This window comes from Phascolarctos cinereus, unplaced genomic scaffold, assembly GCF_003287225.1.
Source record: "Phascolarctos cinereus isolate Bilbo 61053 unplaced genomic scaffold, phaCin_HiC Scaffold_1;HRSCAF=81, whole genome shotgun sequence".
Lineage (NCBI taxonomy): Eukaryota > Metazoa > Chordata > Mammalia > Diprotodontia > Phascolarctidae > Phascolarctos > Phascolarctos cinereus.
This window is the reverse complement of record NW_027555514.1, coordinates 36,300,710-36,313,747: the sequence shown is the minus strand read 5'-3', so window position 1 is coordinate 36,313,747 and position 13,038 is coordinate 36,300,710. Positions and strand designations below refer to the sequence as shown.

General features: G+C 36.2%; 1 protein-coding gene across 1 annotated transcript in view; it reads right to left on the bottom strand.

Moving 5' to 3' along the window:
- The window catches only part of TBC1D5 (TBC1 domain family member 5), a 613,691-nt gene that overhangs the window by 250,863 nt on the left and 349,790 nt on the right, over nucleotides 1-13,038 (bottom strand). The window contains 3 exon segments of the mRNA XM_078151425.1: nucleotides 1,479-1,553; nucleotides 1,638-1,727; nucleotides 3,201-3,309. Coding sequence (XP_078007551.1) covers nucleotides 1,479-1,553; nucleotides 1,638-1,727; nucleotides 3,201-3,309 — 274 coding nt within the window.

Sequence of the window (13,038 nt, the reverse complement as noted above, 5' to 3'; positions counted from 1 at the left end):
TTGATTGTGAAAAATATTTATCATTAAATAATTTCCAGCATTGTAGTGCTTAGCACAATATCTGGCACACAGAAGGTGCTTAATAAATGTTTATTGACCTACTAACAAAATAATGAAGAAATAATTAAAGCTTTGAATATCATATAGTATGAAATACACACTGAATATATTAGCAACTGTTTGCTCATTTTCATAAAGACTTTGGCAAAGTTACAATAATTTTATACTCTAATTCTTATAGTAAAAACAAGGTTCTTTAGTAACTTAGTAAGTAGCAGAGAAGTCATAAAGTTACAATAATTTTATACTCTAATTCTTATAGTAAAAACAAGGTTCTTTAGTAACTTAGTAAGTAGCAGAGAAGTCATAAAAGAAAGGCATCCAACTACTATTAGTCACTGCTAAAGGCTAGGATTGCTAAGGAGCAAGTGAAGGGAGTAAATGGGACTCACAGGAGAACACTTCAGATTCAAATCTAACTTGATATGAGGGCATAATAACTACAGGTAAGATTTTGCAAGAAATAACAAATATCTTTCTATTCATTATCTAGAAAGAGAAAAAATCCTCTGGTTTGTCCCCTTAAAACTCATTTGAGCTGCTCACTCTGAGCACCCCTAGTTTGAGAACAGTTCCATAGTCTCCTGATATGGAAGCAGGAATGGGGAGGAGGTGCCATGGGTTGATTAGCACTAGGTCAATGCAAAGTTTGCAGTTTGAAAGAATGCTGTATTGCAACAAAAGATGGAAATATCTACCAAATTCTTTGGCTATCTAAGCCAAAGCTACCTCTCAGAATATATTCAGAGCAGGCAGGGATGCTTCACTTTTTTTCTGTCACAGACCCCTTTAGCGTCTGGTGAAGCCTATGGTGAAGCCCCATCCCAGAATAACATTAAAAAAAATGAATAACTGAAGGATATGCAAAATTTCAGTTAGAGGTTATTGAAAATAAAGATGCATTCCCCCCACCTCACCCCCTGCCACAGGTTCACAGACACCCTGACATCAATCTAATGACACATCTTTGGAGGCCATCAGGAAAGAACTCATGAGTTAGAGGACCTGTAGCACCTTCTTCCCTGTGACGCTATTTACATAGACCAGATAAGAAGTTCACTGCCATAGCTCAGGAAGAAGGTACAGAGGGGCCAAAGGCAAAAAGCCCATCGTTCTCCCTAACTGGACCAGCTTCTTTCCTCCCTCTTCCCTTTCCTGCCCACTTTGCTCCCTGGGCTTTCTCTATCACATCAGGGTTTCTTCCTCCCCGTTTACCAGAATGTTGTAGGTGACTGATTACTAGGTGAGATGCCTTAAGATACTTTTAAGTATTTGTAGGAGGTGGGCCTCAGGTACAGTTGGTATGGAAATAAAGAGCTTCAAACTAAAAACCAGTATTAACAGTTTGCATTTTAAACATATTTATTAAGTCAATGAAGTTGCCTATGAAAAAAAAATGACGAAAAGACAATTTTTACCCCTTCATCCTGTGAGAGAGGATTATTGATCATCAAATCTTGCTGTCCTGCAGCTTTCCGAGGGTTCGTAATATGCTGAGGGGGGGAAATAAAACAGAAATTGTAACTAGAGCTTGGCACTTATTTGAGGAACGTTTATTAAAATAAAATGTTACTTACTCTTTCTTTGATGCTATTGTACCAGGCTCTCAGTTCCTTAGTTTGGCTTGTCCACTGGCCTTTATCTTGAGGAATAACATTCAGAAAAAGCTGTTGTGAAGAAGAAATAAAGTTGTTACTCATAAGGAAAAAAAGAACATGAAACGATGTAAAAAAAATCACCAAAGCATTACAGTACTCTTACTGTAATTAAATAATTTATTTAAAATTACTACCAATCTATATTTAAAGACATTAATATAACAAATGAAAAACTTAAATAACATGAATGAAGGTTATGAAATAAACAAAAAAGTCAGATCATTAAATGGGGCCATGTCCTCAAGACTCATGTTAAGAAAAAGATATATAACGAATCAGATTTGTCCAAGCCAAAAGAAAATGGTATTGAGGTTCAACCACATTCTGTGTTTACTTGGAAAAGAAAAAAGAAGTAGCTAAAATGGTCAAAGTGTTGGTTATGGTTTTTATTCTCTTGAAACATATAGGCAACTGATAAAGAGAAAATCCAGGGCAGAGAGCAGCTAATTGTTAAAAACACATCTTTCCGTCTTTAGCAAAAAATGTAATTTATAACCAATAATCAATTATGAAAAAGAGCAAGTATTCAAAAAAAAAGACAAATTTGATTTATTTTAACCTAACATAAAGATAAATCTGGCTTTGTGTTTGTTTTTAGCAAGTGAACGATTTTACCAAAAGTTAAACAATAGGAAAGAGGGATGGGCCCAAATGGGCTCCAGCACTGTGGCAGCAGCTCTCTCTTTAATACTTCCATCAAATAGAAGAAAAATGTATTTAAATTATTAAATATAAATTATTAAATCTCAAACTGATAATGTATCTTGTGATTCTCCCAGTCTATACTTTCAGTTTACTTGATATGCTTAATGTATACAGATAAAAGCTTTAAAACTAGAGCTAGAAACCATTTTTGAAATCAGTTATCACACCAGCTCCCTCTGGAAGAAGAAAAAAAGAACAGTATTTTAAAGGCAAGGACAAAAAAAGTTTACAGATTATCACTACAAAAATGGTAACCAATGGTCCTTTTCCTCTAAAGAAGACTCGGTGCTTCTGGTCATTCAAACTGGAAGTCTTTCCCAGCTAGTGTTTATGAGGAAAATCAGACAGAATTAAAAAAAAATGGCACTTGCCTTGAAGTTTGAGATTAATCAAACAGAGGTGTGTGTCTATATACATACATAGATACATATAAGTCAAAGATTTATACACAACTTGGGGAAGTAAGAGTTTTCCTGCAAAAAGTGGTAGGTAATGCAGAGGTGTCAGTCAGGGTATAATTTTCACCATCAAATGAGATGCTAACCCAAGTAAAGATGTTCATTTTGAATAAGCCTTCCCCATTGCCAGCTACTGAAGACTAGGGTGCTCTCAATCTTATTAGCAAATGTCCTATGAAAGACAAAATGGATGGCAAAAATTGGGGAGGAAGTCTCTTGGAAAATTTGGTGATTCTTTGCATGAGTAATCTTCCCAGGGCATCAGGTAATGTGTTGATCTACTGCAACCACAAACTGTAAATAAATATTTTCTTCTTACCTTCCAGCAAACACTGCGGAACCTGCTGCTTCTCAGCTGCCCATTAATCCCCTTCAGCCGTATAGTTGCCAAGTAATTGTTGTTTACAAATAGTTCTTCCCATTCTTTACTACATGAAAGAAAATAGGGCAGAGGAATAATTTTTAAAAACCTTAACAGCTTTTAGAAAGGGTGTTGGTTCAGAGAAAACCAAGTACTTTTTGACAAGGAGAAAGCACAAAACTTTAAAAAGGCACGTATTTAGTTGCGTAATGTTTCTGAACGCATGGCTGTCTTTTTGGACACATTTCTTTCCTGGATTTAATGAATATGTAGATCGCTATAATTATGCCAGCTACTGAAATTCATAATGTCTATGGAGGCTATTCCATCTCCTCTAAAATGTTGGTACTGCAGTTCAGTGAATAAACAAGAAAAATGAATATTAATATAAACATATTACTGCTTTAGCCATAGACAAAGATATGCCAGCTCCAGAAATATGCAGCAAAAAGTATACCGTTGACTGTATGGGTTTTTCACATGACATATCAGCTTAAATGAACCTTTCTTTCCCTTAATGTCAGGATGGGCAGTTAACCAGAATAGAAGACTACTTTCTTTAACTTTTAGTGCTCTTTGCTATTGAAATCTCTTCTACTTCTTTCTACATGATCAGTTTTAAAATTTTAACAGGTGCTAGCAAATTTAAAAAAACATCAAAAAATTAAAAAGCCTCACTGTATAAACTGTTAAAGGCAAGCTTGAGTACCTTGCAGTACCTATGGCTGACTAGATAAACAACCTAAATATGCCTCCCAGGCATGCAGGCACCAGGGGCCTAACACCTGTGCCTCATTAATATACAAGTAAATCTGCTCTACTGGGAAACAATTGGAAATTAATTGTCCCAAACCATTTACTGAGTTTGAATAAAGGAATTAGACCTATATTTCCCATGTTTTCCAATGAACTAAATTTCCAGGCTCAAGTCTGTCTACTGATGGGTCTCACTGAGTCAAACTTTACAAAATGTCTTGCAAGTTCAAACGAGTCACATTGAAAAGATACACACACTTTCATAGACTTACTACTTAAATTATGATCCTAATAAAAAATCTTACTAATCCATTGAAGGACATGATTTTTTTCTTCAGGAAAACAGGCAAATAGTGGCGAGTGTTTTTCTATTCTTTATAAGGTAGATAAAAATGTCATTGGCTCAGAGTCTACGGCTCCATTCCAAACAAATATAGCTTCCTTTTATCATTTCACAATTACAAAAAATAATCATACTCATAAACTTTGAAAGGCCTTGAAAAAAATCAAGTTGGATTTTTCCAATCCAATTCTAAAAGCTCAACTTTAATGAGGCAGGCTCAGTAACACAAAGGGTGAGAGAACTTCTCCCATAAACAAGGTTCCAGAGAAACCTTCTACCAGGACCAGGAAGTCAAATGTACCACAGGGCAGGCAGGAGTTCTTTCCTTTTTTTGTGTCCTGGACCTCTCTGGCCCAGTCTGGTGAAGCCCATAGACCCTTTCTCAGAATAATATTTCTAAATGCATAAAACAAAATATACAGCTTTACTAAGGGAGCCAATTATATTTAAATAAAAGGTGCGACTTAATTTCACCATTTAAATTGACAACTTTCCTCCTGTAGGGACAGCTCACCTGCTTGAACTTCCACCACAGTCCCTATGGCTTCTGCTTTATTTGTACAACACATTTTGGAGTATGATTATCCCCACTTACATTATAGTGCCTACAATGTCTAAGTACTGTGGTAGGTATTTTACAATTATTATCTCATTTGACACTCACAATTTTTCAAAGCAGGTTCTGTTGTTATCCTCATTTTGCAGAAAAGGAAACTGAGGCAGGTAGCAATTAAGTGATTTTGTTTAGGGCCATATAGTTAGTAAATGTCTGAGACCAGATTTAAAGTCAGGTCTTCCTGATTCCAAACCCAGACTATCCACTGTACCACCTAGCTGCCTCCTACTGAACATAAAGATCATACGATGGAAAAAAAATCCTAGAGTAAAATTAGATGAGGTATCTTTCATAGGTATACCTAAGAGTTGAATTCTCACCAAAATTTTTACACACACACACACACACACACAAATGATAAACCAAGACAACAAAAAAAAGGAAGCAGTCAACTATGAAAAACCTTTCAATCAAATATTTCTTAAGGATCTGATGTCCAAGAAATAAAACTAACAGAAATATATAAGTCAGAATCCATTCCCCAGTACTGGAATGTTTAAAGGAGATGGATAAAGTCCTCAAAAGAAGAACTGTAAGTTATGTGAACTATATGACTGTTCCAAATCATTGAGGTTTTATTGCAAGGCCAAATAAGCAAAGATGGGAAAGTTATTGTTTGAGCAGTTATAACTAAAATGTCAGTATCCTTTAATGAAGAGATTCTACTGTGAGGCAGATATCTCAAGGATTTCAATGATAATATAATGGGGAGGGGAGACTAGCCAGTGAGGTTCAGTCTCAGAATATTTGCAGGAGTCTGTGATATCCCTTCCTACCTAGAGATTCTGTGGTACCAAAGGTACTGAAATCACTATTATAGCATTAAGTGAGAAGATGTGGGAGGATGACCTCTACTATCTCCTCTCAAATCAGAAATTATTCACAGCAACCAAGGTACTGAGAAACTAATCCAGAAATGGCTGATTTGCCAGATTCAGTGCAGTATGACAGCTAAGGAACTGTCTTAAGGTTAAGTAAACATGATGTTACATGATTCTTACCACTGTGAAAAGGATTATCCTTTTTCACTTCAAGTAAAAACTTCTGCTTTGGTTATAGTTAACGGTACAGGAGAGCAGTGACTAGCACATGAAACACAAATATATATATATATATATATATATATATATATATATATATATATATATATATATATATATATATATATATATATACATACATACATATACATATATATGTATATATATATAATATATATACATATATATATGACATACATGTTATATATATAATATATACACACACACACACACATATATATATAAAATTTCAAAAATTCATTATCTTATGGGGTAAATTACTTTAGCTAAGGAAAAACCTAAGATAGGTAATTAATACCAACATGAAAAAACAGGCCCATAAGGACTCTATAAAATGTTTTTCTTTGAGGTGGGTGTTAGGTATGTCACTTATAACCATGTCAAATGACAGAACATATATGTTTGGAGTGATGGTATCTTGAATTCAGGGCTTGGAAAGGACCTTGGAATCCACCAAGTACAAGCCCATCACTCAACAGAGGAGGCATCTAAGCTGAGGTGCAGGGAAGTTAAGTGGTTTGCCCAAGGTCAAGGCCAGGGGCCTGACTTGAACACAATTCACCCAACTACAGGGGCCAGTGCCCTTCTAGCTCTTCTACCTTCTCTCTGCCAGGCCTCACAGTCAGGGTGTATGACAGGTGGCCAAGTCCCTCCTACTGGGACACTAAAGTATAGGTAAAAAGCCCTGAATTGGGTGGTCAGGATACCCATACCATGGCTTGGCTTCACCTGATTGCCCAAAAGGCTACCATCCAAAAAGGTACAACATCCCCAACCAAAAGTCATTCAGCTTTTGCTTCCCATAAGGGCAATCCACTCTATCCTACTGGGCCAACCCAATTTACTCTTGTATTTTTAAGTGTTTTATGGGTCTTACAAATATTACTCTAAATGGAATTGTGACTTCATATGTATCAAGGACTTATCCAATTGTTTCTGTAATGGCTAATACATTCATATTGAACATTCACTTCACGATATGAACTATTTTCTAATATGAGATTAATGAAAATTTCAAAATCACAAATGACATTCACTCTATGACATGAAATATTTTTAGAGAACTTATTTAGTATTTAATTTTTCCCCAGTTACATTTAAAAACAATTTTTAGCATTCATCTTTAAAACTATGATCTCCAAATTCTCTCCCTTTCTCCCTTCCCACCCCACTGAGAAGGCAAGCAGTTAGATATAGTTTATACATGTGTAGTCATGCAAAACACTTCCATAATAGTCATGTTGTAAAAGAAAATATAGGCCCCCCCCAAAAAAAAACTCAAGAAAAATAAAGTTTAAAAAAGTATGCTTCAATCTTTATTCAGAAATCATCAATTCTTTTTGTGTGGATGGACTGCATTTTTCATCATAAGTCCTTCAGAGCTGTCTTGGATCATTGTATTGCTGAGAAGAGCTAAGTCATTCACAGCTGATCATCTTACAACATTGCTGTTACTTTGTACACAATATATTTCACTTTGGATCAGCTCATGTAAGACTTCCAGCTTTTTCTGAGAGCATTCTGCTCATCATTTCTTATAGCACAAGAGCATTCCATCATAATCACATACTACAATTTATTCAGCCATTTCCCAATTAATAGGCATCCTTTCAATTTCCAATTCTTGGCCACCAGAAAAGAGCTGTCATAAATATTTTTGTACATACGTCTTTAGCCTTTTTGTTTTTTATCTCTTTGGGATACAGACCTAGTAGTGGTATTGCTGGGTCAAAGGGTTTTTATAGACCTTTGGACATAGTTCCAAATTGTTCTCAAATCAGTTCACAACTCCAACAATAGTGCATTAATGTCTCATTTTTCCCACATCCCCTCCATCATTTGTTGTTTTCCTTTTCTGTCCTATTAGCCAATCTATGAGGTATGAGGTGGCACCTCAGAGTTGTTTTAATTTGCATTTCTCTAATCAATAGTGAGTTAGAGCATTTTTTCATGTGTCTATACATAGTTTTGATTATATCTTCTGAAAACTGTTTCTATCTTTTGATCATTTATTAATTGGGGAATGACTCTTATTTTTGTAAATTTGATTCAGTGCTCTACACGTACGAGAAATGAGGCCTTTATCAGAGAAACTTGCTTTAAAAAACTTTACATAGTTACTATTGCTAACTGTATTTCCCTCCATCCTATTTCCCCATCATCCCCCCCAGTTTATTCTATTCTTTCTCTTTCACCCTGTCCCACTCCTCAAAAGTGCTTTGCTTCTGACTGCCCCCTCCCCAAATCTGCCCTCCCTTTTATCACTCCACCCCTTCTCTTAAGCCCTTCCCCTCCTGCTTTCCTGTAGGGTAAGACAGATTTCTTTTTCTTTCTTTCTTTCTTTCTTTCTTTTTTTTTTGGCAATTGGGGTTAAGTGACTTGCCCAGGGTCACACAGATAGTAAGTGTTAAGTGTTTGGTCTGAGACCGGATTTGAACTCAGGTCCTCCTGACTTCAGGGCTAGTGCTCTATCTAGTAAGACAGATTTCTATACCCAATTAAGTGTGTATGTTATTCCCTCTTTGAGCCAATTCTGATGAGGGTGGTTCACTCACTCCCTGTCACTACACCTCCACTGTAAAAGTTTTTCTGCCTCTTTTATATGAGATAATTTACCCCATTCTACCTCTCTCTTTCTCCCACTACACTCCTCTCTCACCCCTTTATTTTATTTTTTTAGATATCATCTCTTCATATTTAACTCACACCCATTGCCCTCTGTCTATACAAACTCCTTCTATCTACCCTAATAATGAGAAAGTTATTATGAGTTTCAAGTATCATCTTCTGATGTAGGAATGTAAAGAGTTTAACCTTATTAAGTCCCTTATGATTTCCCTTTCTCATTTGTCTTTTTATGCTTTTTTTTGTCATGTATTTCCAAGTCAAATTTTCTATTCAGCCTTAGTCTTTTAATCAAGAATGTTCGAAAGTCCTCTATTTCATTAAATATCCATTCCCCCCCCCCCCCACGAAGAATCATACTTACTTTTCTTGTAGGTGATTCTTGGTTGCAATCTTAGCTCCTTTGCCCTCTGCAATATCATATTCCAATTCTTCTCATCCTTTAATGCAGAAGCCAGGAAACCTTGTGTTATCCTAACTGTGGCTCCATGATAGTTGAATTGTTTCTGGCTGTTTGCAGTATTTTCCCCTTGATCTGGAATTTGGCTATAATATTCCTGTGAGTTTTCATTTTGGGATCTCTTTCAGGAGGTGTTCAGTGGATTCTTTCAATTTCTATCTTACCCTCTGGTTCCAGAATATCAGGGCAGTTTTACTTGATAATTTCTTAAAAGATGATGTCTAGGCTCTTTTTAAAAAAAAAAATTTTGTTTTTGCTTTCAGGTAGTCCAATAATTTTTAAATGATGTCTGTACAATCTATTTTCCAGGTCAGTTGTTTTTCCAAGAGGTATTTCACACTGTTTTCTATTTGTTTTATTCTTTTGGTTTTACTTTATGGTTTCTTGATTTCTTATAAAGTCATTAGCTTCCATTTACTTAATTCTAAAATTTTCTTCAGTGAGTTTTTGTGTCTCCTTTTCTATTTGGCCAATTCTACTTTTTAAGGCCTTTTTCCCCCCCTCACTGGCTTTTTGTATCTCTTTTACCATTTGGCCTAGTCTGTTTTTTAAGGTGATATTTTCTTCTGTATTTTTTTGTGCCTCCTTTATCAAGCTGTTGACTCATTTTTCATTATTTTCTTGCATCATTCTCATTTCTCTTCCCAATTTTTCTTCTACTTTTCTTACTTGATTTTCAAAATCCTTTTTGAGCTCTTCCAAGCCTGAGACCAATTCATAGTTTTTCTTGGAGGCTTGGATGCAAGAGCTTTGACTTTATCTTCTTCTGAGTGTGTGTTTTGATCTTCCTTGTCACCAGAGTAACTTTATGTGGTCAGAATTTTTTTTCTGTTGTTTATTCATTTCCTCAGCCTATTAGTTGACTTTTAACTCTTTGTTAAGTAGGGCTTGGTTTCCAGGGTGAAGGCACTGTGCTAAGCTACAGGGGTTTTGTGCAGCTCTTTTCAGAAATACTTCTAGGGACCTGTAAGTTTTCAGCTCTTCCAGGGTAGTATGATCTAAGGAGAGGTATATTTACTACTCTTCTGGCCTGTGTGGTAATCTATTAGCAACCACAAGTACTCTTTTCTTCCCTGGAACTGTGAGGAGGGTCCCTGTTCCACTGCAGCTGAATGCTCTAATGAGCTAATGCTCCTTCTTACCCTGGGACTGCCATGCAGGACTGTGACCCAGATCTAAATATGAGCAAAGCAATGGAGTCCTGCCTCAGTGCTAGCAAAGAGACCCTTCTAATCTCCTTCTGACCAGTTGTTTGACCCCCTTACTGTCTGTGGGCTGAGAGCACTAGAAGAAGCCATGGCCTCTGTTTCAGTGGCTCCCAATACCTGCTCCTGGTTTGCTGTGGCCTGATATGTACTGGTGTGGACTGTACTGGACTGTGCTCCACTCTCACCCAGGAGTGACAGACCTTTCCTGCCGACCTTCTAAGATATGTTGGGCTGGAAAATTGTTTCACTCCATCTTTTTGTGGGTTTGGCCACTCCAGAATGTGTTTAGAGTCATTATCTGAAGGTATCTGGAGAGGTTTGGGTGATAGCCTAGGTGAGTCCCTGCCTTTACTCTGCCACCTTGGCTCTGCCTCCATAAATCTTTAATACGGAGTATCAGAGCAATTCCTTAATTTTATAGCTCATAGGATAGATGGATTTAGTTGACCTTTGAGTCCAATTCTCTGGTAACAGATAAGAGAAGTTAAGAGATGTTCCCAAAGTCACATAATTAGAAAGTGGCACAGTCAATACTTTAACAGAAGTCCCATAAATTTAAATATCCAGCATTCCTTCCACTTTACCATGCTGCCTTTCAGGCTAAGGTCTTTTAAAATTATGTAGATCAAGCAAGCACATGAGCTGTCCATCTGTCAACTCTCACTCCAACTCAATTCAATTAATCATTATATTTTAGATACTCTGCTAGTTGCTGGAAATCAAAGACAAAATGAAAAACAGTCCCTGTTTTGAAGCAATTTACATCTAGTGGGAATATAAAATAGGTATTGGGCTCATCCAAACCTGTAAGACCCAGGGCAAATCAATTAATGCTGGGTTTTTTTTTTAACTTTTTAAACTTCAGTTTCCTCATCTGAAAAATGAGAGGGTTATACCACATGACTTCCAAATCCCTTTCAACTCTGGAACTACAATCCTAAGTATACATTTGATCTGTTGGGGAGGGAGAGAGAATAAACCAGGTATATCAGATTTCCTTTAGAAGATGGCACATGAACTAAGGAAGGAATACTTTTCTGGCCTATGAAACACCATGGAGATGGGAGATGGACTGTCAGTTTGACTGGAGCACAGACTTTAAGGAAAATAATATAAGATAAGCCTGGAAAAACAGGCTAGAGCCAGATTATAAAGGGCTTGAAGTTACAAATGGTGGAGTTTTTATTTCTCAAAAGCAACAGGGAGTTGCTGAAACTTCTTGAGCAGTAGAGTGACATGATCAACTTTTCTTAGAAAGATGATTTAGCAGCCAAATGGATGATGGATTACAAAGATGGCACTAGAATCCAGGCATTTAATTTGGAGACCAGAACAATAATCTATGTATGGCAATAGTGAAGCATGTGGGAGAGATGGGGTCAGTTGGCAAAAGAGATTGTAAAAGTAGAATTCAAAAGACGAGACAAGTGGATAGATATGGATGAGGAAGAAAGAATCATTTAAGGATGAAGCCACCTATGCTTTCAGTAGTGCGAGATGTCATTTCCTCTAGCAATTCAGACTGCAACATCTCCAGACATTCTCATCTTGTGTGACTTCTGTTCACATTTTCCCACAAATCTTTCAGACTATCCAAAAGATGGGAGGACTTTCTCTGGCTTTTTCGGTATCTTGGAGTTATCAATGTAGAACTTAAGTTCTTCATCTTCTGTTTCTCAGCCCTGCAACACGGCCAACCTACTTCTTGCTACCCTTTCTTAAAAAACACTCATTGAACATATAAAATGATCTTTCCATTATCCCTTGGGAGATGTGTAATTTTTATCCTTCTATGAACATGGTGTTCTATGGCTGCAGCCATATATATCATGAAATTGCTGAAAAAAGAGTGTAATAGTATTAACATGCATTATCTCCTGTTCCTGCAATATCGGAAGTCTAAGCAAAAGCTGGATGACCACTTGTTAGGTATGGTGTAAGGTGGATTTTTGTTATTTTTTGTTATTTGTTATTATTTGTTATTTTTGCCTAATTTGGACCATATAGTCACTGAGGTACTTTTCAACTGGGATTCAATGATTCTGGGAAATGCACATAGATTAGATATAAAGTAGGTAAATTTTAACTGGGGTTAGATTTGAGACAAGGTGGTGGGGTAACTTTTGGAATATCAAATGTATGCTTAGAGAACTCAAATTCATGTAGAAGGTATATGCAATTTCAAAAAGCAACTTGCTATCTAAAAAAGGCATAAGAAATTACTGATAGTATTAATATTATTCTTGAGCATAAAGGGGAGAAGGGAAAGAATTATTTAAAACATTAGTTTTAGGAACTTATTTATGAATATAAAAAACCCATTAGTTTATTAGGCATATAAAACGTTTCTGTCAAATGAAATGACCTATTAATTTGCAGAAGAGAATGTGGCTCTCATATTTTCTCAAAGGATAATGCTTTTGGAAAGTGAATATTAAAAATGAAAGTATACCAGATAAAATTCACTGGAGATATTAAAAAATATATTAATTAGGCATGTCAGCATCTGATGGTAAAGTATGGTGCTAGATATGGGGAAATCTTCAACATTAGGACTCACTGCAGGTGCCAGGAGCAACCAGATAAACACTGATGTTATCTATAATTACCTCATTTTTAGCTTAAATCACAGGTAATGAGGGAACTCAGTCTCTAAAAGGCAATTAGGAACTGTACATGGCTTTTCTGTCTCCTATATCAGGAAATTAAAAAAAAAACTTACTTTTA